The 25902-nt window shown below is 42.1% G+C and overlaps 1 protein-coding gene across 1 annotated transcript in view; it reads right to left on the bottom strand.

The window, feature by feature from the left end:
- CFAP57 (cilia and flagella associated protein 57) overlaps positions 1 to 25902 on the bottom strand; it is a 47668-nt gene that overhangs the window by 7523 nt on the left and 14243 nt on the right. The window contains exons 9-18 of the mRNA XM_060231631.1: positions 13104 to 13316; positions 12679 to 12852; positions 7138 to 7299; positions 6196 to 6351; positions 6009 to 6102; positions 5022 to 5212; positions 3267 to 3440; positions 1372 to 1530; positions 637 to 780; positions 430 to 546 (exon numbers count right to left, since the gene is read on the bottom strand). Coding sequence (XP_060087614.1) covers positions 430 to 546; positions 637 to 780; positions 1372 to 1530; positions 3267 to 3440; positions 5022 to 5212; positions 6009 to 6102; positions 6196 to 6351; positions 7138 to 7299; positions 12679 to 12852; positions 13104 to 13316 — 1584 coding nt within the window. The remainder of the gene's footprint in view (positions 1 to 429; positions 547 to 636; positions 781 to 1371; positions 1531 to 3266; positions 3441 to 5021; positions 5213 to 6008; positions 6103 to 6195; positions 6352 to 7137; positions 7300 to 12678; positions 12853 to 13103; positions 13317 to 25902) is intronic.

The raw sequence follows: 25902 nt of genomic DNA, 5'->3' as shown, positions 1-25902 counted from the left end.
AGAACTGTAAAAAAGAAAAGGGGGCTTCAAAGGCCATCAACTTTATATACCTGAGTCTGCGAAAGACCAAAAATAGCCAAAAATAGTGATAATACGCCTAATAATTTTTAAAATGTAATACTACTTTGTTAAATATATGCAATCAAAATAGTAAATTTAAAACAAATGCACAACTAGTTATTAACAGCTCTGAGATGTTATAAATACTAATAGATCAGGGTTTAGATAATATCAGCCACATACCTACGCGGTAGGCACATACAAATGATAGCCTTTTCATACCAGCCTCTTTGGTGAAAGAAAGGTTCACATGTTTCACATTACCCAGAACACTTATAGCAACTAATTTCAGCCCACCTCTCTGATTCTGTATCATTGTTAGTAACATAATCTCCACCTCTATGCTCTCACTACTCCTACTAAACATACCTTCTGCATCTCTTTGTGCATCTCCCGGTCTGTGGCTCTCAACTTCAGCCGCAGCTCTGCTATGTGAAGTTCTAGCTGTGTGTTTTGCTTGTGGAAACTCTCCAACTCTCCCTCCATCTATACAGGTGCATGAGAAAAGATACAGTTGTAAAGAATACCTGAGATCCCACCTAGCTTGCAAGTCTACTGAGACTCAGAGCTGCTTACCTCCTGTATCTGCTCTTTCATGGCCTTGATATCATTCTCTCGTGGCTCTATTTGCTTCTTCAACTCCTTTATTTTGTAATCTAGTACAAATTTGAATTTTTCTAGCTCCTGGTTTTTCTTTTTCAGATCATAAATTCGCTTCTCCTGGGACACATAAACAAGCACATAAATAAGAAGTGGCTGAAGAGAAACAGGGACCTTACACCCCCACCCCCATCCTTATTATCAATTCAGGTAGTGGAATGAGAAAAATGATTTCTGTGGAGCAATGTCATAAGGAGGGATGGAGCCCCAGATTGATACCCAGGGAACTCCAAGCTTAGCCTGGAAGACAAGAATATAGAGGCCTTGTTTACACAGCCAGGTCTTTTCTGCCAGGTAGAGATGTGACCACCAAAGAGTGGTGTAGTGGTTAAGTGTACGGAATCTTATCTGGGAGAACTGGGTTTGATTCCCCTCCTCCACTTGCACCTGCTAGTATGGCCTTGGGTCAGCCATAGCTCTGGCAGAGGTTGTCCTTGAAAGGCCAGCTGCTGTGAGAGCCCTCTCCAGCCCCACCCACCTCACAGAGCATTTGTTGTGAGGGAGGAAGGTAAAGGAGACTGTGAGCCGCTCTGAGGCTCTGAGTGGAGGGCGGGATATAAATCCAATATCTTCTTCATCTTCTTCTTCAAAGTCAGCCGGGGATGTAGGGGTGCAACACATAGAGCAAAATGAACCTCCCAGATGTCTCACCTTGTCTTGAATTGTCTCATCTCTTTCTTGAATCTCCCTTTTCAGCCCCAGGATATCCTTTTCTAAGGCCTTAATGACTCCTTGCAGCTTTTGCTGCTCTGCCTTTAAGGCCTCAATGTCACTGCTGCGCTCTTCAATCTCTTTCTGGAGACTGTTGAACTAGTGAGATAAACACAGGATATCTGCCATGTTGGGAACAGTGAGCAAATGTCTCATCCAGCATCAGCAATACAAGAACTGCCAACAAGAACAAACCAAAACTCAAACAAGTTGGGTTGTTTTGTACAGCTGAAAAGAGCTACTGGTCTAATAGATAGCCATATGACACCAAAAAGTAGATTATCAGCCAGTGAATTCAGTATTCACAAACTAGAGTTGGAAACTGGGAGGTATTCCAGAGCAAAATAAGACTGACCATGAAAGCAAGCATGAAAACCTGACAGATACTCTCTGGGGATACTCCTAAAGTAAGGCAGATGGATCAAATTTTCAGAGCCTATACATGATTTCTCTAAAAAATAATGAAAGAGGGGAGACAAAAGTATACTAAGAATTACTTGGGTCCTATAGAAAACCAACAGGTTCATTGACTGGATGCACAGAATGCTAACAGAAAGGCGGGAATCTGAACCAGTTCCTCCCTCTTGCAGCGGACCTCTAGTTCCCCACTCATGATCTTTCTAGAGGGCCCGTTTCCCAGCAGCAGCCCAGGAGCAGCCTTTTGGGGTCATTTGTTATGGGTTGTGGAAACAGAAGTTTTGCTTTTCTGACAGAAATCTCTTCCAGCAGTGGAGATTTTGCATGAGATCCAACAACTGCTCTATGCCTTACAGAACACTCCTAGGTGACTGCTGTTCTCCTGAGTTTTGTTATATGTGGGCAGCATGTGGTTCAGTTTTGCTCTTGACACTTTTAAACAGTGATAGGCAATGGGGGGAGTGATCATTTGGATGGGGTCTACTCAGCTTTAAAGACAAGGTGTAAAGACAATTTAGTTTTTTTCTTATATTCTGCATTTCTGCTGGCTTCTTAGGGGGTAGCAGTGGCTAGGGGTGTCTTTCATTGACTTTACTGGTGATCCAGCTCCTATTGCTTCTCTCAAGTAAAGATTTCGCCTCAGTCATGCATGAACTGGTGACCTGTTACAGTGTTTTCTATATGGGGCTGCCTTTGCAGATGGCTTAGAAATTAGTGAAGAATGCTCCAGCTCCCCACCTGACAGATATGGGCTGCAGATAGCACATTGCTCTAATTCTGGCTCAACTGCAACAGCTTTCTATTTGCTTCAAAATCCAATTCAAAGTGTTGTTACCTTTAAAGCCCTACATTATTTCAGACAAGTATATCTTAGCGGCTGTATTTTCCCATTTATATCTCTCCACTCCCTTCAAGTGGTAGGAGAAATGCTGTTCTGCATTCTATGTAGGTAATATGATAGCTATGCTTTCAATAAGTAGTTTCAATGGAAGTGTATTTGGCTATGTCTTTGCTAGCGTTCTACAGTGATTGGATACGGCGTTTCTTTACTGTTGTTATTCTACTGATATTTCTGTGGCTGTGTTTTAATACAAATTGTCGATAGACAATGGATTTTAAATTGTAGCTTTTAAATTTAAAGTTTGCCATTGTGATTTACTGTTGCATCATTCATGCTGTGCACTGCTTCAGGTCTTTCTTGGCAATGGTATATGAATCTTCAAGTAAATAAATACATATAAACAGGCCTCAGATTCAGTGGGAGCTCACAGGAGCGCAGCTCCTGAACCTTTTTGAGAGTTCCACCTCCTCCTTCTGAGAGTTCCACCTCCTTGTCCATTGAATAGTATTGCAGCTGCACCATCTATTTTTCTACAAAACAACCCCGCATATAAACCGTGTGAGAAAGCTGAGCATACCTTCTTCCTCATTATTCCTGTCTCCCCCTTTAGCCGCAGGTTGGATTCTCTTTCCTCCCGAAGCCGCCTCTCATATTTAATTTTAATGTCTTGAATTTCTCGATCTTCATCTTCTTCAATCTGTTTTTTAGTTTCTTCAAATTCCCGAAGCTGCTGTCTTGCATCATCCTGAGCCTGAATGGTAGGAAGGGCAAAAGAGGGAGAAGTGAATAATCCTGCTGTGAATCAAGGGTTCCAACCCAGGGTAGCAAAAACATAAAATAAAATCCCTAAGGTGATTACTAAAGGGAAAAAAATATGCTGTCAAACTTCTGGAGATCTTAATGACTGATGTCTTGCGATAAAGAGTCCATCAAATATCTGAATATATTACTACAGTGCCAAGGGCTTTTAACCGCTATTGTGTATCAGGAGACCAGGCAACTGATACTATGGGAGGCACAGTACTAATCTCTAAAAGAGACATGTGTTTATGGAATGAGGATTGGCAGCTGTATTGAACCACTGAGAGCTAGTATGGTATAGTGATAGTACATGAGAATAGGACTGTGTGCAAATCCCCACATCCATCAAGCTCAGTGAGTGATCTTGGGCCAGTCACAGCATAACCTATTCACAAGGTCTTGCTTAGAACAAAACAAAACAAAAAACTCACATATTCTGTTCTAAGCTTCTTGGACAAAGGGTGTGAAAAAATATGATCAACTGAATGTGGTAGATAGTTAGCTAGCATTATACCATTCCTGGGATGGGAAAATGAGAATATGGAGCTGTCAATCACTGTAGAAAGGATGCATTGGGAAGGTTGGACCAGTATTTGTATGCGCACTGTTGTAGGTGAGAAAGTGTGATTGATGTGATCAAAATTTTTTGAAAATTTTATTTAAACTTATATCTCCATAACTGTAAAACTTGCTGGGTAAGATCTTTCTTCAACCACTGCAGTTTGTACACATCACTTGCTGGCAAAGAATGACACTAGTTATGCAGCAGCTAAGGGTGCATTTACATGATATGTTCAATACCTTTTGTGTCATGAGTGCATGGCTAGACTCCCAGTCAGATGTAGATAATGGGACCTTTAAAAACATTTGTTTACTCAGTGATGTTAGGAGAAAGAGGAAAGGAAAAGGAAATGTCCCCTGTGCAAGCACCAGTCCTTTCCGACTCTGGGGTGAGAAGGCACTTCCATTTTCCTTCCTACCCCACTTTAGCCAGCCAAAAGGAAGAGGGGCCTTTTCATTCCTTTTTGTATGCAGTACCAGAGAAAAACCCCATACTCTCCCTTTTGGCTGGCAAAAGTGAGGTGGGAAGGAAAATGGAAGTTCCTTCTCTCCCCTCGCAGTGCTTCCTCGCAGCACTGAGTGAATGAGTGCTTTTTGTGTTTCCCCTGTGAGTCCAGTCGCGCACCTATGATCTGGCACATGTCAGGCATATTGAGTAGCTTGGCCCTATGTGCTGGAGCTCTCTCAAAATTAGGCCAGCCTGCCCTGTCTTAAGGATTTCTAACCTGAAATGGGGATATGTAAAGAAATCTGAGGAATTCTGATACTAAGGAAAGAAGGTCAAAGATGTAGGAATTCTATTCTTCCTGTTTGCTCACTGCTTCATTATCAGAAACAGGAATTTCTAAGTGCAGATTTAGAACTCCACTGGCTTGTGAAAGCTGTTTTCTAGCTGAGCTCAGTCTCTTGCAATTTCTCTGGGCCCTGAAGAACTCCTGGCTTGATTTAGTCCCAATTTAAAACAAAGTACCTCTTCCAACAAGGTTGATTTTTCAATGAGCTTTGCTTCATAATATTCTGTCAGCTCTTCCAGTGCTTGGCTCTTGTTCTCTTCCATTTCATGCAGCTGCTTCTCATACTCTTCCTGCATTCGCTGGGATTTCATTTGCAGCTCTTGGTACTTTTCATATTCTAGCAGCAGTTTCTGGTTGTTGCCAGATTCTGACCAGAGAAGGAAAAAAAAAAGAGCACAGAGTGGTATGGTATACTGCGTTCTCTGTGTACTATCTTTAGCTTTCAGGAAGCAACAAAAGAGCACTCTTACCCAACCCACAATCTGTTGGCATTTGCCACTGTGAGGCCTGCATAACTTCACTCTCACCCCCATTTCTCATAGATCACTAGTAGCTTGGAAGTTATATTTTGTGAATCATGCATTTATGTATACACAAGAATTTCCAGTCCAATAGTGTTGGCTTTTTAGAGCTAAGCCACAAGTGTGGGAGAACGCCCCCCCCCCCTCTGCCACAGATTCAATGTTGTATAAGAGAATCCTATATAAACACTGATGCTTGGTTTAAAGAGACTACATCATTTGTGAAGTCTTTCCAGTCAATTTGATCAGTATGACAGATAGCCTGGAAAGAATGGCAAGCTAAACAATGGGTTCTGGGTGGCTTGAATGGATAGGATACTTTGAAGAACCTCCAAATCATACTTTATTTCAGGTCATGTCTGTACAACCAAGTGCTCTTTGCATCTTTCTTTACTAAGTCTTCCCTTTCTTCCCAATTGCCATATTTACAAGGTAAAAGTAATTCTGTTTACAGCAAATTATTCCCAACATGCCAATTTAGATTCAGATTATACTTCTTCAGCACTACAGATTAAATACAGATAAAACTCTGAATGGTTTGCTTTTTTCACTTTCTTTTTCTTTCTTTCTTTTCTTTTTGTCATGAGGATCAAAGCCCTTTCCCACATTTTAGAGGCAGGACTTATTTATGGCTCTCCTAACCTAAGTCTTGCACCTCCCTTGACTGCTTCTCCATTAGTTCTGCAAGCTGATCCTGGTGCTGTACTTCCTGTTTTTCTTTCTCTGTTTTTAAAACCTGAAAAACACAGAGATGATGCCTTTAAATCCTATAAGAGCTTGGATGATGAGAAAGGACAGGTTAAGTGAGGCATTTGCCATTATTCCTTGCCTGATTTTTGGTTTTCAGTGATTCCATCTCCTGGATGAACTTCTCAGTTAGTTCCTTAATCTTTTCATTATAATTCATATCCTTGAGGCGTAGCTGGTACTCATTTTCCATCTTCAGCTCCTCTACACGAGTTCTCAGTTCCAACATTATCTGAGTCTGCAAAGCAAGGAATTACGGGAGTTTTAGTTAAAGATGTCAGTGAATCAATATTCAAGTATAATAATTATCCTGAAATAAAAAGAAACTTCTGTGGATTCTTTTATTGGAAGTGTCTTATAGATAGATTCTCACATTACATGATGACTGGTACATGCAAAAAACTTTTATGTGGCATGTCAGCACACATGTGTTTCTGAGCATATTTATTGAACAGGCAAACAAGGAGGCAAACATGATTTGCTGCTATGTCTCATGAAGCCACTCTCAGAGATCTGAAGCAATATGACCGAGGAACTAAGCTTTATTTATTTAATATAAACAAATATCATCTGCCACTAATATAATCAAATATAAAACCAACATTTAGCCAAAGATTCTTCTAAAACAGTTCATCTTTTCCTTAACTGCTAAAGGGAAGTAACAACTCTTGTATAGTCTGGTAGCCTGTTCCAAAGGGATGGAGCTGCCATAGAAAACATTCTGGCATGGGCCAAAGCAGCCTTCCCCTTTCTTAAGAGAAAAAATTGACAGCAGGTCTTGGTGAGAAGACCATGGGATCTTCCCAGACATGTGGAAAGATGCAGTCCTTCATGTCTGTAATATCTCAGTCCTTCACTGTAGGCTTTGTTCTAGTAAGCTCTCTTTTATGGTAATGGTGCTACTATATGAAGATCTGAGCTGCATTGAGATTGATATTCAGTCATTTTCTACTTGAAGGATATTGTGCAGCTTTGCATGCATATATGATACATACCCAGAACAGTACTTATGTTTTGCACTAACCTTCTCCTCCATATCTGTTCTAGTAATCAGCACTTCATCAGAGTATGGCACATCTCTCTCCCTTTTCAGCCCTCTTCCTTCTTTATCATATATTTTCCAGATAATCAGACAGCCATCCTCTGCAGATGTTAGAAGGAACTGGTCATCAAACGTTACGGACATCTGGGAGAAAATAAGAAGAGACATACTGAACTCTGAGACTTATTTCTGCTTTCAGGATTATTTGTGAATATCAACATCTAGACCAAGGACAAGCAACCCTTTTTGTCTGAGTGACAAATAACAACAACCCTTGCCCTGTCTACCTGTGAAAATACTGTTGTGCCATTGTCCCAGCAAACAAAAGGAGGGGGCAGAAAAGGGATGTGTATTGTACTTGGACAGACACATTGGTAGCAGGCTGTGGCCCAGCAGTGCTGCTAATACTTCAGAGGCTCACCTCAGCCTTTTGGGTGAGGAGGCAGTTCAGCCCACTGAGCAGAATGGTCTTGCATGCTGCTGCTTTGTATGCATACTTGGGGTTGCTTTCCCCTGCCTTAGAGGCTTTTAGTAGATGCAGATTCTTGCAGAAACTGTAGGCTAGTAGTGGGACTGAAACAGTTTTTTGGGGTTATCCAAGGAGAGGATAAAATGGATGTCTTGTGCTGAGCTCTTATTCAGGCAGGTGATTTTAAAATAAGCCCCACTACCCTAGCTGGGAATCTGCAAAGCTTGCAGTGTCAAATGAATGGGTTAGCATGAAATACATCATGTCCTTTTAGCTGTGGTCTTGGTAAGAGCCCCCTCCCCCAGCATGACAACAGATGGAGAGAAGGATAATAAACTGACTATGCTTAGATGTCAATTGAAAATGTCAATTCAGGCCATTTCAGAAGGAAGGAAGTCTCCTTGGTGCAAGGACTCCCCAAATGTCTTCAGGATCTTCATCTTGAGACTGCATTGCTGTACCAATTTGTGCAGCCATCTGAGGTCCAGTATGGCTTCCAATAGTTATTCTTTGGCCATAAAAATATAAAGTACATCCCCCTAAATATCTGCTCTGCTGGAGAACCAGAGCATGTTTTTCCAGGGCCCTGGCTCTCCAAGAAAGAACAAACTTGAGAAATGTTTCCAATGGTCTAGGTGACTGCTGTTTTTATGGTGGCTGATTACCACTCTTGATGGAATTCTTAGAACCTTCCTACCACTAAGGGTATTTTAACATCATGGCTTCTGTTGTCTGTGACCTGTCTGGTACCCTCTCCATGGAGAGCACTGGGTGAATTGGAAGCTGAGGCTGTACACTGGAACCTGGGCTTAGAAGTATTGTGATGTCTAGCTCTATGCTGAGGCTTGTAAGAGTGAAAGCTACAGCCCTGTTTGGGAAATCTGCAGTCATACTTACTTGGGGCTAGTAGCATAAAACTTTTTAATATTTAGCTAGGGTTGCCAATTCCCAGGTGGGGGCAAGGGATCCCCCAGTTTGGAGGCCCTCCCCCCGCTTCAGGGTCGTCAGAAAGCGGGGGGAGGGGAGGGAAATGTGTACTGGGAACTCTGTTATTTCCTATGGAGATTTATTCCCATAGAAAATCATGGAGAATTGATCCGTAGGTATCTGGGGCTCTGGGGAGGGGCTGTTTTTTGGGGTAGAGGCACCAAATTTTCAGTATAGCATCTAGTGCCTATCCCCAAAATACCCCCCACGTTTCAAAAAGATTGGGACTTTGGGGGTGGAGCCAGGAGACATTAGGGATAGAGCCAAGATCAAGGCTGTGACAAGCATAATTGAACTCCAAAGGGAGTTCTGGCCATCACATTTAAAGGGACGGCACACCTTTTCAATTCCTTCCTTCCATAGGAAATAATGAAGGATAGGGGCACCTTCTTTTGGGGCTCATAGAATTGGACCCCCTGCTCCAATCTTTTTAAAAATTGGGGGGTATTTTGGGGAGAGGCACTAGATGCTATACTGAAAATTTGGTGCCTCTACCACAAAACACAGCCCCCTCCCCCGCAGAGCCCCAGATTCCCGCAGATCAATTCTCCATGATTTTCTATGGGAATAAATCTCCATAGGGAATAATAGAGTTCCCAGCAGACATTTCCCTCCTTTGCCCCTGCTTTCTGACGACCCTGAAGCGGGGGGAGGGCCTCTAAACCGGGGGATCCCCTGCCTCCACCTGGGGATTGGCAACCCTAGACAGAGTTGCCAGATTCTGTGCAGCTGCCAGAGTCTATTGAGGCACAGTGCTGATTTAGTGACACATATTTGCTTTTTTATATATCTTAATGGAGAATTGCAGGGCTTTTTAAAAACCAGAATGCATTGGAACGCAGTTCCGACTAGGGCCCCCAGCATTCTGGCTCTGCCCCTCCATTGTGCTGCTGCTGCTCCCCGCTGCCTCCTTCCTTCCAGCTCTGCTGTCTGGCGTTGCCACAGGGAACTCCTGGCCAGTGCACCAGGAGGAGGAACAGAGGAGTGCTGTGGAGTTGGAGGCCTGGCAGAGCAGCCATCTGCAGCTGCTTAGCCCAGTCCTGCACCCAGCAATTCAACAATGGATGATGGCACCACTACCACTTGGAGCCTGAGAGTTAGGGTGGCTGATTTTCTATGTGGGTGGGGGAGAGGGGGCAACTGGAGAGCACCCATGCTGCGCAGGGCCTGCCCCAGATTTTCCCTGGGCAGCCTTGGAAGGCCTAGACACCACTCTGGAGTGGCAGCAGGTGGGTTTTTGGGCTGGTGGGGGTGGGGGTAGAGGCAGCCGTAGAGCACCTATGCTGTGCAAGGCCTTTCCTGGCTTGGGGAAGCCTCATGCAGCCAGGCCTCTCTGGGTGGGCAGTGGGAGGCCAGTTGTCCTTTAGGCTTCCCAACCCTCCCGCCCTGGCGGGGGACCCCAGGATTTCCACCCTCTTCCCCCGCTCCCCCCAAAAATGGAAGCGGAGGGAGAGGGGGGAAACGGCGCCGAGCCGCCGGATCCTGGAGCCGGTGAGGCCGCCGCGCCGCTGCCGCCCCCTCCCCGCCCACCGCAGTTTCTCCTCCTAGATGGGCCCAGGCTGAGCCCATCTTGGAGGAGCAGCCAAGAGGCGGCAGCAGCACAGGGGAGGGCGAGGCAGGCCAGGAGCATGGCGAGCCGCGAATTCGGGCCCTTCTAGGACCCGGACTTGTGGCTCGCCACGCTCCCGGCCCACCTCCACCCCCCCCCCGCTTCCACCCCAGAGGCGGAGCGGGCGAGGCGGCAGCGGCACGGCGGCCTCTTCTCTGCTCGCCGTGGCTGCTCCTCCGAGATGGGCTCAGCCTGAGCCCATCTCGGAGGAGCAGCCACGGCGAGCGGAGAAGAGGCCGCCGCGCCGCCTCTGCTCTGCTCGCCGTGGCTGCTCCTCCAAGATGGGCTCAGGCTGAGCCCATCTCAGCAGCCCCGGTGAGCGGAGAAGAGGCGGCAGCTGTGGGGCGGCTCGTCATGCTCCCCGGCGCCGTTTCCCCCCTCCCCCCTAGCTCCACCCCAGTGTCTCCTGGCTCCACCCCCAAAGTCTCCTGGCTCCACCCCCAAAGTCCCCAGATATTTCTGGGGTTGGATTTGGCAACCCTATTGTCCTTGCAGTGGTAGAGAGATGTTTCTGGTTGGGGATGCCTTGGCAAGGCACGGCCTCTCTTGGTAGGTGGCTAGGAGGGGGCCTTCTCTCTTTTTTTCTTTGCTTCACTTGTCTCTCTGTATTTGCTTTATTTCCAACTCCTTACCTCCAACTCTTTCTTTCTCCATGTCTAGTTTCCCACTCTCCCCATTTATTTCTGTCCGTTTCTAACTTCCTCCACCTCCCTCTTTCATTCTTTTTGTCTCTCTGTCTTTCTTTCTCCCTGTCTATTTGCTTTATTTCCAGCTCCCTCCCCTTCTTACACTTTCTTTTTCCCTATCTATTTTCCCACTTCCCCACTCTCTTTTTTATTCACTTCTATAATATAGTGTGTTCAATGCAACGAAGAGTAGTGATCATACCTTTTTTATTGCAGTACAGCATAGTACAGGGCTGCACTCTGAGACTGAACACTGGGCCAATGGGGCCAACTTATATACACCCAGGGTTCCCGTGCAAGCACATTATTGGACCATTCAAACCAGCAGGGGGCCCATGATTGGAGCAGGGCAGCAGGGATTTGGATCCTACTGTCCATTTTTCCCGGATCTCCAAACTCAGTCCTACAGGCCCCAATAAGCCAGGCAGAAACACCAATAGATATGCACAATACAGATCAGCATACACAACAACTTCTGCCCATTTGCTTTAATTCCAACTCCCCCCTCTCTTTCTGTCTTTCTCCATTTGCTTTATTTCCAACACCTTCCTCCTCCCTTTCATTCCTTCATTATTTTTTTCATTCTGTCTCTGTCTTTCTTTCTCTGTCTATTTGCTTTATTTCCAACTCCCCCCTTTCTTTCTCCTTGTCTATTTTTCCATTCCCTCCTCTCTCTTTATTTATTTATTCATTTCTGTCCATTTGCTCTAATTCAAACTCCCCCCCATCTATCTCTTTCTCCCTATTTTCCCACTCTCTCCTCTCTATTTATTTATTTATTTATTCATTTCTGCCCATTTGCTTTTCCCATTCCTTCCTCCTCTCTTTCTCTATTTGTTTCCAACTCTCTCCCCTTCCTTCCCTTTCATTCATTAATTCTTCCTTTCTGTCTGTCTGTCTCTCTCCCTGTCTATTTACTTTATTTCCAATTTCTTCCCCCCTCTATCTCTCTCTCTTTCTCCCTGACTATTTTCCCACTGCTGCACTCTATGTATTCATTTCTGTCAATTTGCTTTATCTTCCTTCCTTGCTTGCTTGAGTGGTGGGCATTGTCTTCTGAAGGATTGCTGCTGGGGTATGGAGGAAGGGGGGCAGGTGGGGCCGGCTACCACCAGTTCCATTTGCACTTGATTATCCCAGCTACTGTGGCCTAATATGCTAATATGTAACCTAATATGCTAATGAGTTAATATGCTAATATGTGGGTGTGGTCTAATATGCTAATGAGTCCCTGCTGGGCTTTTTCTGCCAAAAAAAGCCCTGGAGAATTGTATGTATATTCTGATAAATTCTCTATTCATATATGGTTTATTCTGCTGGTCCACAACCATAATATATTATTGACAAGAACTGGTAGAACCTCCTCACACTAGAATGAACAAAAATTCTCCACTTTGATTGACAAGCCCTCTACTCACAGAGCGGTCAGACCACAGTTGTCCACGGATAGCGAGCTTCCCTGAACTCACACAAGCTAAGTGAGCTCAATTTGGATGGGAGTAACAAGGGCAAGGGCTGGGGAGCATTGGGATGGTACTCATCCTCACTGCTTGCTACAACATGAGTCAACAGTGTCTGGTGACTATCAATTTCCATTAAGTTCCTTTGGAATATAATAAATGCATTCTACTTTGGCATGATTGAATACCCATCTTTCACCCCCCCCCCCCCCCTAGTAAATTAGCAGATACTGTAGGCTGAGGGGGAAAAAGATACACAAAGGGCAGAGCAATCAACATGACTAGAAGCTGATGTGTATATTTGGCCTTTACCTTTGTGACGGGACCATGATGGGCTGGATACTCATTGAATTCCTTTTGCGTAGGCAGTGGGTATTTCATGGACCGGATGGCCCCTGAGGAGGTTCCAGTGAATACCATGCGGCCGGAATGAGATACGACTATGCAAGTGTAAGCAACATCAAAAGTAGGCACTTCCCGCAAGATCTGGAAAGACAGGAGTCACACCAGGTTTTACAGTGTTGTATCTGATTCCCTGTGCAAACATTTATCTGTAGACTGGAAAATAGCTGTACTGTCACAGATGAGGAAAAAAGAAATGCAAATGTTACCAGCACCATGTGGAACAGACAGGCAACACCAGACACTGACAGTTATGGGACCCAACACTGGTTTCATATGAGGAATAGCACCACAATAGCTGTCATCCTGCCAGCAATATGGGAGTGTGAACTCACCGAGGAATCACAGATCTCCTTGATAGTGTGGTCAGATCCAACAGCAAAGATTATTTTTGCATCAGATGATATTGCCACTCCACTGTAGCTGCAAGACTTGAGCACACACTCAGTTTCCCTTTTGCCATTCTGGAGGTTCCATTCATAAACTGCTCCATCTGTGCCACAGGAGATCAATTTATAGTCATCCATGCTCCACACAGCTGAGCGCACCTAGGGAAATAATGAACATATACATGAAGCCCAAGTGCACAAGTCACAAGAGTCACTGTTCCTTTTAAGCAATGGATACTATTGTAGGTTCCTTAAGGGGTCCATGGAACCAGGCTCAAAAATTGTTTCCCTTCCCCTCTGATTTCCTTCCTGTTACTTTGAAAATTGTCTTTACAAAAAACATTGTTAATTATGTTATTACAGTAATGTTTCACTCCAAACAAATGTAGGAGGGCATGAGATGCTACAGTAAATGCTCAGGTAATGTACAATCATCATCATTGCCTCACTATTACATTTTTCTGCAGTGGGGGTCATAGCTTTCATCAGATTCTTGAAGGAGTCTATGACCCCAAAAAGGTTAAGACCCGTATTAGTGGAAAGTGAGTTACTCTACAACAGGATACAATTGCTTCTGCTCTGGACCTTTTGTTCTCTTGAGCAACTGGAATGAACATTTTATGGCAGCATTGTGGGGAGGATTTATAAATGAAAGCCATAATAATTACAGCTTTAACCTATAGGCTTCAGACACAGCAATTCAGTCAATGCTCGGCTTGAAGACTGGCATCATCTGGCTGTGTTTCTCCTGAAGTTTTGTCTTTTTTTCAAGTGCATATGTCCTTGTTTGGCAAAGCAAACATAACAAAACATATTACTTTTCTGCTAATTTTCATTTTTGTTCTTTACTTTAATAGCCTACAACCTATGACAATAGAATATCCTTATGACATTTACAATTTGTGTGGTAATTAAAGAAAGAATACAGAAATAATACATCTGCCTTTGATGAACTCATTCTTTAGAGAAGAAGTATCCACATGTTTTCTTTTTCATTTAGGAGGACTGCACTTCAAGTATATGCATGCTACAATTACATATAAAATTTCAAGCTATTTTTATTACAATGATAAACTTTTGCTCTAATTTTATAGTTCAGCTATACATAACAGAATTTTTACCACATAGGTTTTATTAAAATTAGTATTCTTATGAGAATAACTAAAGCTAGAAAAATGCAAGTAAAATCTGAAAAGAATATTCAGTGTAATCTATTTTTTACTTGGAATTATTCAGTAAATTTGAAAATCCAGCCATCACACTTATTTGAATTAATGAGCTGTTGAAGAAAGAACAGATCAGTATATTGGAAACTAACAACAATAGTGTGAGAGATCTAATAAGCAATTTCATAGGAGTAGTCCTACGGCATTATTTATTAGATCTCTCACACTGCTGGGTGGCATTGTTGTATTCAATATAATCTGCCTTGAGCCTCAGTGAGAAAGGCAAACTACAATAAGATAAACAAACAAATAACATTATAATGAAACAAGAAAACTAAAAATAAATCAGAATCCATGTATTTTTAAGCATGTGAAAAAGGCATTATGTACATCACTGAGTAAATATAAGAATCTGAATGAGAGCTCTGTATTACAGTACTTAGGTGGGCAGCCCCATCCTGATGGTTGCTGTGGTGCAGGTGGTTGGCTGCCAGTGCAACACCTCTAAAATATCATTTTAAAAAACACAGCTCTATGATTCTGCATATATGTACCTAATCCTTATATAGAGACAAATGTCCAATCATATAAATACAGGTTAAAAGGTACACATTATATCCATATATAAGAACTAATACCAAACATGTTTCGCCTAAAAGCCTTTCTCAGTGGTAAAATTTAAACTGAGCACTCCATAAATTTAACAAAAATATACATAGAATCATAGAGTTGGAAGGGACCACCAGGGTTATCTAGTCCAACCCCCTGCACAATACATGAAACTCACAAATACCTAAATAAAACTGATACATAATAAAACAAATACATAATAAAACTGATCATACACAGAATGGGCCTTACTCACACTGAGATGTTCACCCATGGAGTAAGTGATGATAAATATTCTAGAGATGCAACATGGGCAATTCATCAAGATGCACAATATTTCATATGCCCATGGATCTACTAAGGCCCTGTATGCAATGCTCAAAGCTCCAATGGAATGCTCAGGTATAATTAGAAAAGAATCAGCACTATGGTAGTCCACCCCCCTGTATATGTGTAAAAGATTGCAATTATTTTATTTTTGGCCTAAGTAGATCCATGAATTTTATTTTTGTTAAATTTATGAGTACTCAGTTGTAGTGGTTTTTTTGGCTGTAGTGTAGTGTAGTGTTTTAGATGTAGACCGATTCCGCACTCACCTTACACCACTCTCATGTTTGTCTTCTCAGTGTGGCTTCCTTCCGATTTCCCACTATCTGTCCCTGGGCTGCAGCAAGAATTGGCATTTTCGTGCAGCAAACAGAAACTGGTTTTTAGTGATTTCTGTTTGCTGCGCGAAAATGCCAATGCTTGCTGCAGCCCCGGGGCAGATAGTGGGAAATCAGAAGGGAGCCGTGCTGAGAAGACGAACGTGAGAGCAGCATAAGGTGAGTGCGAAATCGGTCAGAGTGTAGTCTGTGTTGCTAGGAACAAAAGATATAATATGATGGGGAGATTGAATAACTGATTCTTTGGTTTGTGAAGTGAATCAGAATGGGTTTTTTCCAACAGAGAATTATGAGTCTTGGAACGCTTTCTGTTGTAATGAGGACAGGCTGTTCACTCCTGCTAGTTTAGTTTATTATGATCAAAGATCAGTTGCATGTCAAAAAATTCTTAGTTTAGTTGGCCTTCCCTGCTCTGGTTTTCTGTCAATGTTTCTCTTGATTGTGTGCATCCCTGTTCTTACAGATTTTGCTTTTGGGGTTTGCTCCATATTCCAGTGAATTTCTATTTGTGGGGTGATGTGTGTGGGGGATGCATTAAACAAACTTTTATGGGATGGTATGGGACAGATTCCAAACCATTTTGTAGGGGCCATTTTCTGATTAGACTTAAGACATATCGTTGACCTTCCTTGCCCTGATTTTTTGTTGACTTTTCTCTTGACTGTATGGGGCCCTGTTCATACAAACTTTACTTTGGGGGTTTGCTCCACATCCCAGTAAATTTCTATTTTTTTAAAAAAAATTGTGGGGTGATATGACATGTATTAAATAAACTTTAAAAAATTCTTAGCTAAAATACAGCATTAAAATTGGAGTTAAATATAATACATATAATAAATATAAGTAAACTGCATTAGCTAGAATAAGTACATTAAAACAGGATCATGTTTGCTGCCTAATTAAACATGCCAAGGAACAAAACCTTGCTACCATGGAAGTTATTTCATGACAGTGATTGGCAAGAAGCAGAGAAGCATAAAATTGATTAGATCTGCCCAGAAATCTGGAGGTAAATGGAATAATACATGAAGACTGGATGTTCTGGTAAAGCTCACAGTGTAAAAGGACACGTTCAATTGTCTCTACTGATCCAGATTGACAAAGACAGAGATGCTTCACATATGAAATATGTGCATATATCCCTTCGAGCAAGGCAGATGGTAACACATTGAGTCAGGTCATGGTAAAGGCTCTACAATGTTTATGAAATTCCAGCAAGAAGGCCAGAGCAAAATTTTGATTACAATACCCTACTGCTGGAATTGAATAGTCATCTATTCATCTGAAGGGAGCTATCCCATAATCTTTTTTTGACTATGGCTTTAGCTCCTTGGTAACCAAGATGCAACAATGCTGCACTGGAAAAACTAAGTAGTAACAGCTTGTCCTCAATTACTCTCATCCACTTTGAACAACAACAAAAAAAAGACGCGGGGATTCAGGGGTTGGCCTTGCAGTGGCTTTCCTCTTTCCTTGAAGGTCGGGGACAGAGGGTCGCCATCGGGGACGAGCTGTCCCAGAGGCACACGCTTGATTGCGGAGTGCCCCAGGGTGCGGTTCTCTCCCCGATGTTATTTAACATCTATATGCGTCCCCTCGCCCAGATTGCCCGAAGGTACGGGCTGGGTTGTCACCAGTATGCTGATGACACCCAGCTCTATCTGCTTATGGACGACCGGCCGGTCTGCGTTCCACAAAATCTAGACCGGGCGTTACAGGCTGTGGCTAGGTGGCTCAGGCTGAGCGGGCTGAGGCTAAATCCGGCGAAGACAGAGGTCCTTTGCTTGGGCCGCCGGGGTCCGGGACAGGAAATACCCCTACCGGTTTTTGACGGTGCACCGCTGATTGCGGCGCATAGGGTCAGGAGCCTGGGGGTACTACTGGAGCCTTCATTAATGATGGAGGCCCAGATAGCAGCCACTGCCAAGTCCACATTTTTCCATCTTAGGCGAGCAAGGCAGTTGGCTCCCTTCCTGGAGCGCGGTGACCTAGCAACGGTGATCCATGCAACAGTCACCTCGAGGTTGGACTACTGCAATGCCCTCTACATGGGGCTGCCCCTGTGCCGAACCCGGAAATTGCAGCTAGTGCAGAACGTCACTGCCCGGCTGTTATTGGGGCTCCCAAGATGGGAGCACATTCAGCCGGGGCTCCGGGCTCTGCACTGGCTGCCAATATCTCACCGAGTTTGGTACAAGGTGCTGGTCATCACCTTTAAAGCCCTATATGGCCTAGGAGCTGCCTACCTGAAGGACCGTCTCTCCCCACACGTGCCCCAGAGAGTACTGAGATCGGGAACTCAAAATCTCCTGGTTGTCCCCAGGCCAAAGGAAGCCCGGCTGAAAACCACAAGGGACAGGGCCTTCTCTGTAATGGCCCCGTCCTGGTGGAACCAGCTGCCGGAAGAGGTAAGGGCCCTGCGGGACCTTGTGCAATTCCGCAGGGCCTGTAAGACAGTCCTCTTCCGGCTGGCCTACAACTAGCCAGCACTGAAACTGAAACTGAGTGGAGATGTAAGACCGCCATATGTCTTGAATGTTTTAAATATAACTATGTGATTGTTTAGATTTTTAGATTTTTAGTGGGTAAACTGTGAATGACTAATTTTTATCCATAATTTATATTTTTATGTTAGATTTTACATGTTGTAAGCCGCCCTGAGCCACCTAGTGGGAAGGGCGGGATATAAATCACAAATAAAAAAAATAAAAAAATAAATATCTAACAGGACTGAGGAAACTAGTTCAGAGGAGGAGAAATTTAGCCTACACCAGAAACATAGAGCGTGAAACCAGGCCTGTGCTTCTAGTAATACTAGGCCTGCCTCTTACCTAAGGACACTGGGAACACAGAGAGGTACTCCAAATATAGATCTAAAAATTTAGACTGGCCCAATTCCAACTTATGGTAGTAGGGTTGCCAATCCCCAGGTGGGGGCAGGGGATCCCCCGGTTTGGAGGCCCTCCCCCCGCTTCAGGGTCATCAGAAAGCGGGGGGAAGGGAGGGGAATGTCTGCTGGGAACTCTATTATTCCCTAGGGAGATGTATTCCCATAGGAAATAATGAAGAATGGGTCCACGGGTATCTGGGGCTCTGGGGGAGCTGTCTTTTGCGGTAGAGACCCCAAATTCACAGCGTAGCATCTGGTGCCTCTCTCCAAAATACCCTCCAAGTTTCAAAAAGATTGGTCTCGGTGGTCGACCCTTCCCAAACCGGTTTTATCCAAGGACGTTCTGGTGCAGATAATATTCGGCTTATCACGGATTTGGCCGCGATCCACGCTCAGAAAGATGTTGTCGCCCTCCTTATTTCTCTAGACGCAGAGAAGGCCTTCGATCGGGTTGATAGATCTTTCTTGCAGATGGTATTGAAACATATGGGTTTCCGGGGGAACCACGCATGCGTCAAATCGGTTAAGACGCTCCCAGAACGTACTCCCGGAGAAATTTGTTATTAAGCCATCGAAGAAGAGAGATAAACTTTTGAAAACAGTTTGAAATATTTGTGGAAGGAAGCAAGACCTGGAGGGCATTAATCAGAGTGAGTCTTTGGAAGTGTGATTTCTTATCATCTCTTTACTCTCCGCTCCCTGGGAGGAGGCCAGAAAGCGAGAAGAGAACATGGCGACTAAAAAGGAGCTGAAGGATTTAACACAGCTCATTGCTTCTTCAGAACAGAATGTAAGGGGCGATATTAAAGCTCTTAAAACAGACCTGAGACAGATGGCCATAGAAATTAAGAACATAAAAAAGGTGGCTGATAAGGCAGCCAAAAAAGCTCAAGTTAATGAAGACAAAATTAAAGAGCTAACGAGCAAATTAGCGTTTGTAAGCGATCGTCAAAGGAGAAGAAACATTCGCTTATCAGGCATCCCTGAAGAGATTACACAGAAAGACCTTGAATCAAAACTACTGGAATGGCTTGAGCGTTATGATTTAAGGATACAAACGGAAGATATAGAAAGAGTACACAGATCTCTACGCCCCAAGCCAAGCCTGGGAGCAAAGCCAAGGGATGTTATTATGGCTTTTGCAAGAGAGAAAATAAGGGACAATATTTATAAATGTTTGAAACTTCAGAAGGATTTACAGTTTGATGATAATAAAGTTATAGTAAGACAGGACCTCTCTCCAGAGACACTCCAGCAAAGAGCAATACTAAGACCTTATACGCAAAGTCTTTTTGAAAATGGAATATTATTTTCATGGGGCTACCCGGCAGTGATTTTGGTTTTTAAAGAAGGCAAGCTGCTGCGAGCTAAAAATCCAGAAGAGGCAAGAAAAATGTTGGAGAGATTGGGAATCAACATGAGACCGTTAGAACCAGGAAATGTGGAGGAGCAAGAAGACGAGCAACAGGAACCTTGTGAGAACACTCCAAGTAGCAGTGAAGAAGAAGGAGAGTCGAGTCAGACATTGCAAAGCAAGCCAAAGCGTTTGAGAAAAGACACTGGGGGCTCTTAGTAATGAGGGCCTCCAAGGGAACTTAATATTGCTTTCAGTTTACTTTAAAAAAAAAAAAATTTTTTTGGAATAAGATGGCTTATAGAGAAATATTGAAATGAGTTATATTAATTAGATAGGGAGGAAGGGAAAGGAACGTGGACCCCAACTTAGCAACGAAGAGGTCAGGAGGTTATGCCACCTGTATACCCTTTGAGGGTTCTTCTTCGGGGAGGGGGAAGGGGAAAGGTAGTGACCATCAAGTAAGAGAGGATAGAAATGAGCACATATGTATGAAATTTACAAAGGAAAATGGTTGAGACAATTAAAATATTATCTTTAAATATAAATGGGTTGGCTTCAGATTTAAAAAGGTATAGACTGAAAAATATGCTAAAAAAACAGGGAATAGATATAGTGTGTCTCCAGGAGACCCATAAAGGTAAAAAAGATAAAAAACCCCTACTAAACTCTACACTATGGGAAACAAGGGTGGAAGCAAGAGGAACTAGGAAGGCAAGAGGGGTAGCGATACTTACACATTCTAGCTTGAAGTTAGAAGTACTGGATCAAATATCTGATTTAGAGGGGAGATATGTTTTTTTGAAATTTAAGTTGAATAGTAGGAAGTTTACAATAGCATCTATCTATGCCCCAAATGTGGGTCAGGTGAGCTTCTTAAATAAGGTATTCCAGAAATTGCAGAACTTTTATGAAGGGGATGTGGTAGTGGCAGGGGACATGAATTATGATTTTAAGAAAAGTAAAACCTTGAAATTTAAGAAATGGAAATTGAAAGATGTGTTCACATATGAAGGGAACAATCCTCAACCTACATATTTCTCTAATAGATTTAAGACTTTTTCATATATAGATTATATTTTAGTAAAGGAATCAAATGAGTTAGAGGTGATGAAGGCAGTAACTGAGCCATTATGGATTTCGGACCACGCTCCTTTAAAGGTGCAATTTAGAATAAGTGAAGAGAGAAAAGAGTTTACTTGGAAATATAAGGCATATCTGCCCTTGACAGGAAAAGATCGGATGGATTTAAGAAGGGATATAGAATGCTATTTTAGAGAAAATAGAAATTCAGCCACAGAAGGAGTAGTTTGGGATGCGGCTAAGGCAGTTATAAGAGGAGCTTATATAGCTAAGGAAATTAGAATTAGAAAGGAAAATAATAAGGAAAGAAGTAGGATAGTAAATGAGATTAAACGAATACAGAAAGACCTGCAGGGAAATTATAATAGGCAGTCATATGAATTATTCAAAAAACTTAAAAAAGATTTAGAGAACTTGGATTCATTATCTATGTGGAAAAAGGATATATTAGTTAAGAATGAGTATCATAGAATTAATATAAATACAATGAGAAGAATGGCGAATTATTTAAAGACGAAAAAGGAAAAACAAAAAATTGGATGTATTAAGGGAAATGGGGATAAACAATTTTTTAAAAACGCTCGGATAAGAGAGGAATTTGCTACATTCTATCAACAACTATTCAAATCGGGAGAAAACCAAAGATTCGAGGAACAGTTAGATAATAAATTAACGATAGAACAGAGAGAGAGCCTGAATAAAGAAATTACCCGGCAGGAAATAATAGAGGTATTAAAAAGGTTAAAAAATAGGAAATCCCCTGGTTTGGATGGTTTTACGGCAGAATATTATAAAGAAATGGCAGAGTTAATGATACCAGAAATGCAAAGTTTATTTAATTATATTTTAAAAGGGGGGAAAATACCAGATTCATGGAAAAAAGCTGAAATTTTACCAATTTTGAAGCCGCAGAAGGATCCCCTAGAAATAAATTCATATAGGCCAATTAGCCTGATGAATCAAGACTATAAAATATTTACAAAAATTCTAGCTAATAGACTAGAAAAATATTTACCAAACTTGATTAAGGAAGATCAATATGGTTTTGTTAGAGGTAGATTTATTGCAGATCCATTGAGAAATATATTGAATGTTTTGTTCTGTAAGGATAAGAAAACTTTAGCCTTGTTAAAATTAGACGTGTATAAGGCGTTTGATACGGTAAATCACAATTATTTAATGCAGGTATTGGAAAACTTTGGTTTTGATGGGCCCTTTTTAAATGTTGTAAGGGAAATCTATAGGGGGGGTAAAGCAGTAATTAGAATAAATGATGGGCACTCTAGAGAAATTTCGATACAGAGAGGAGTAAAGCAAGGTTGCCCATTGTCCCCTCTGTTATTTGCATTAGCAATTGAACCCCTAGCAGATAGGATACGAAATAGTGGTAGAATTCAGGGATTTCAAATAGGTAAGGAAGAATTGAAATTAAACCTTTTTGCGGACGATATTTTGTTGACAATAAGTAATCCACTGCAGGCAATACGAGAATTGTTAGTTATTTTAGAAGATTTTAAGTTATGTTCGGGACTGGGAATAAACATTAAGAAATCAGAAATAATGTTTATTAATGTAGGTGGGGAAACCAAGAAGGCAATATTAGCCTTAACGGGGATGAAATCAGGAGTTAGCAAAATTAAATATTTAGGAGTTTATCTTAATAAAAATATAGAGAGGCTACAAAAAATGAATTATAATAAGGTGTGGTTAAAGATTTTAAAGAAATTGAAGGAATGGAAGAACAAAAATCTGAGTATCCTAGGGAAAATTAGAGCAATAAAAATGTTTATACTCCCAAAGCTGCTATATTTATTTCAAGTACTTCCTATAAGATTAGATCAGGAAACGATAAGGAAATGGGATGAACATATTAAAAATTGGGTCTTTGGTCGGAAAAAAGCAAGAATACAAAAAAAGTTGATATATATGCCCCAAGATGAACTAGGATGGGGAGTTCCATATTTACAAGCTTATTATGATGCAGTTCAGTTGAAAGCATTGATGGAGCTAGAATGGAGGAAAGGGGATAAATGGGTAAGACTTGAATCTGCAGTCAATAAGGGAGCAGGTAGTAGTGGAATTTACACGAGAGAGATAAAAAAGGTAACGATACAAACCGAAGGTCCAAGAAAAATAGCTTTAATTGTGTGGAAGAGGTGGAAAAAGATCTTAATGCCTTTAACCTCGAAATGGACCCCACTTAAGGATATCTGGGAAAAAGAGATGAACCCAAAATTCTATGAAGAGCTGCAAAGGGAAGACATAATAAGAGTCAAGGATTTGTACAATAGCCAAGGGGCCTTATTACCACTTCAGGAGTTGAACTGTAAGATAGGGAAACAATATTGGTTAAATCTAATGGGATTATATGAAACAATCCGACAAGAAAAGTACAAAGATGCTATTAAAAGAGATGACAATTTTATAGAAAAGGTACTATATGTGGATGAAAGGAAGAAAGGACTGTCAGGGATTATTTACCTTGAATTGGTAAAAGATAAGGAGTTCATGTATAGAACCTTAAAGAACAAATGGAATAAAGAAAAACAAATAACTGATGGGGAGGTGAATAAGTTAATGATGAATTTGAAGAAAATTAAGATAGAGAAATATAGAGAACTGGAAAGGAAGATAATCTTGAAATGGTATAGGACGCCGGCTCAATTGGCATATATGATTAAAGGGATGAAACCAAATTGTTGGCACTGCAATGCAAAAGAAGGGTGGTACTCCCACTTATGGTGGGAGTGCCCCAAGGTTATAGAGTTTTGGGGGAAAATTCGGGGAAAAATAGTGGGGGTATGCAAGTTTAATATTGATATAGATGGGGAGTTGTTATTTATGGGGGTACTGGAAAACAATAAAATTGAGAAACAAAACCAGAGCATTTTCAAAGCAATGATATTAGCAGCACATGCAGTGATAGCATATGGTTGGAAGGAGAGCTTAAAATGGACCCTGGAAAGATGGAACAATTATTTGTATGAATATATACAATCAGATATATTAGAATGTTTAAAACAAGATAAGATATGGGATAGAAAAATTGAAGAGATAAAAGAGAAATGGGATATATACTTCTCATGGGTATTTAAGGGGGAAGCCAACAAAGCTATATTTGAAAAATTGGGAAAAGTGTGCTCATGGTTAAAAATTTAATTGTAACTTTAGTATGGTCACTTGGTGGGGGGGAGGGATATAAATAGGGGTAAAAATGGTGTCACAAGAGAATTGGAAATGTATTCTATGTAATGTAATATTTGAGACACAATAAAATAAAAAATGGAAAAAAAAAAAAAAAGAAACATATGGGTTTCCAAAAAGATTTCCTTCATTGGATGTGCCTGATCTACAAGTCCGCTACGTCAAGGGTGCGGGTGAATGGTCACCTTTCGGCGTCAATTAACCTTCGGTGCGGCACCAGACAGGGGTGCCCGCTATCCCCTCTTCTCTTTGATCTTTGTTTGGAACCATTCGCTAGGGCGGTTCGACTGAATGACAATATCCATGGCATGTGTTACCAATCACAGACATTTAAGATTTTGTTATATGCTGACGACGCCATCCTCACCATCACGCAGCCGGAAATATCGATACCAGTGATTATTCAACTGGCAAATTACTTCAGCAGGTTGTCCGGTTATAAAATTAATTGGCAAAAATCAGAAATTTTACAGATCGGGGGCGAAGTGGCACTGATGGGAGACATTGGGCAGTTCTCAGTTCAAGAGGCTTTTATTATTTATTTGGGTATTCTTATTCCTAAACAGCCTAAGATGCTGATATCGTTAAACTTAAATAAAGTAATAGGGAAAATACAGCTGGAGCTAGAGCGATGGTCCGCTATCCCCTTGTCGCTTTGAGGTAAAATAAATGCTCTGAAGATGATCATCTATCCCCGTTTTTTTTATGTGTTGCGTGGTATCCATCAATATATACTGCAGAAGTGGTTTCGAAAAATCAACTCAATATTAATGAATTTCCTGTAGGAGGGGAAACCCCCTCGGCTGTCGTGGGCACGTCTACAGTTACTATTTGACCGAGGTGGATTTGGCTTGCCAAACTTATGCCTATACCATCGGGCATACTTGCTGGCTGGTATTCAGCGATGGGCTCCACTTAATTATCTTGTTGAGTCTCCCTGGATGAACTTGGAAACTGCTGTTCTTACTCCTTTGTCGACATGGAACGCGCTCGGGTCAACATACCATCAGGGAGAGTCGGCTCTTCCATCGATTCGGGCGACAAGACAAACATGGCAATATTTGGGTGATACCTATGGATTTGACAACTACATCCATAGTTGGATGACCCTTTGGGACAACCCTGAAGTGAAGATAGGGGACGGCCGGTGATCTGGAAGCCGTGGGCACAGAGGGGTCTCTTAACTCTCAATCAGCTTAAAGATAGCAATGAGGACACGTTTCTCTCTTTTGAGGATCTACAAAGTGCCTTTGGGTTACCAGCTAACCAATGGCTGCAATTCCAGCAACTGAAGCATTCACTGTCTACTTCTTTCGGCATAGACACCTTGGCTGTTCCGGATGCCCTGCCTCTCCTGCAGACTCTAGAACATGCAATAGAACAAAATAAGCCAGTCCGTGTTTTATATTCATGTCTGAAAAAAGACTTGCAATACTCTATGGAAGATTTGCGATGTCAATGGAGCGAGGAAATTAACTGCCCTATTTACCCTTTTCAATGGGCAGCTATTTGCAGTGGTCTCCAGCATTTTTTACATTGTTCGAAAGATCTTCGTTTGATTTTAATTCAACAAAAGCTTTTGTTCAGGATTTATTGGACTCCTCTCCGCCTTTATAAGCATGGTTTGGCTGAATCTTTGGCTTGTTGGCGGTGTCTACGTCTAGAGGCGGGCCTGGTTCACATGCTGTGGAAATGCCTGACGCTACAAAATTTTTGGGATGGGATCGCTTGATGGATGCAACAGGTACTTAATATTGACCAGTCCATTTCTGCC

This window comes from Heteronotia binoei, chromosome 2, assembly GCF_032191835.1.
Source record: "Heteronotia binoei isolate CCM8104 ecotype False Entrance Well chromosome 2, APGP_CSIRO_Hbin_v1, whole genome shotgun sequence".
NCBI classification, from domain to species: domain Eukaryota; kingdom Metazoa; phylum Chordata; class Lepidosauria; order Squamata; family Gekkonidae; genus Heteronotia; species Heteronotia binoei.
The sequence above is the reverse complement of the archived record's forward strand: the minus strand, read 5'-3'. Positions and strand labels throughout refer to the sequence as shown.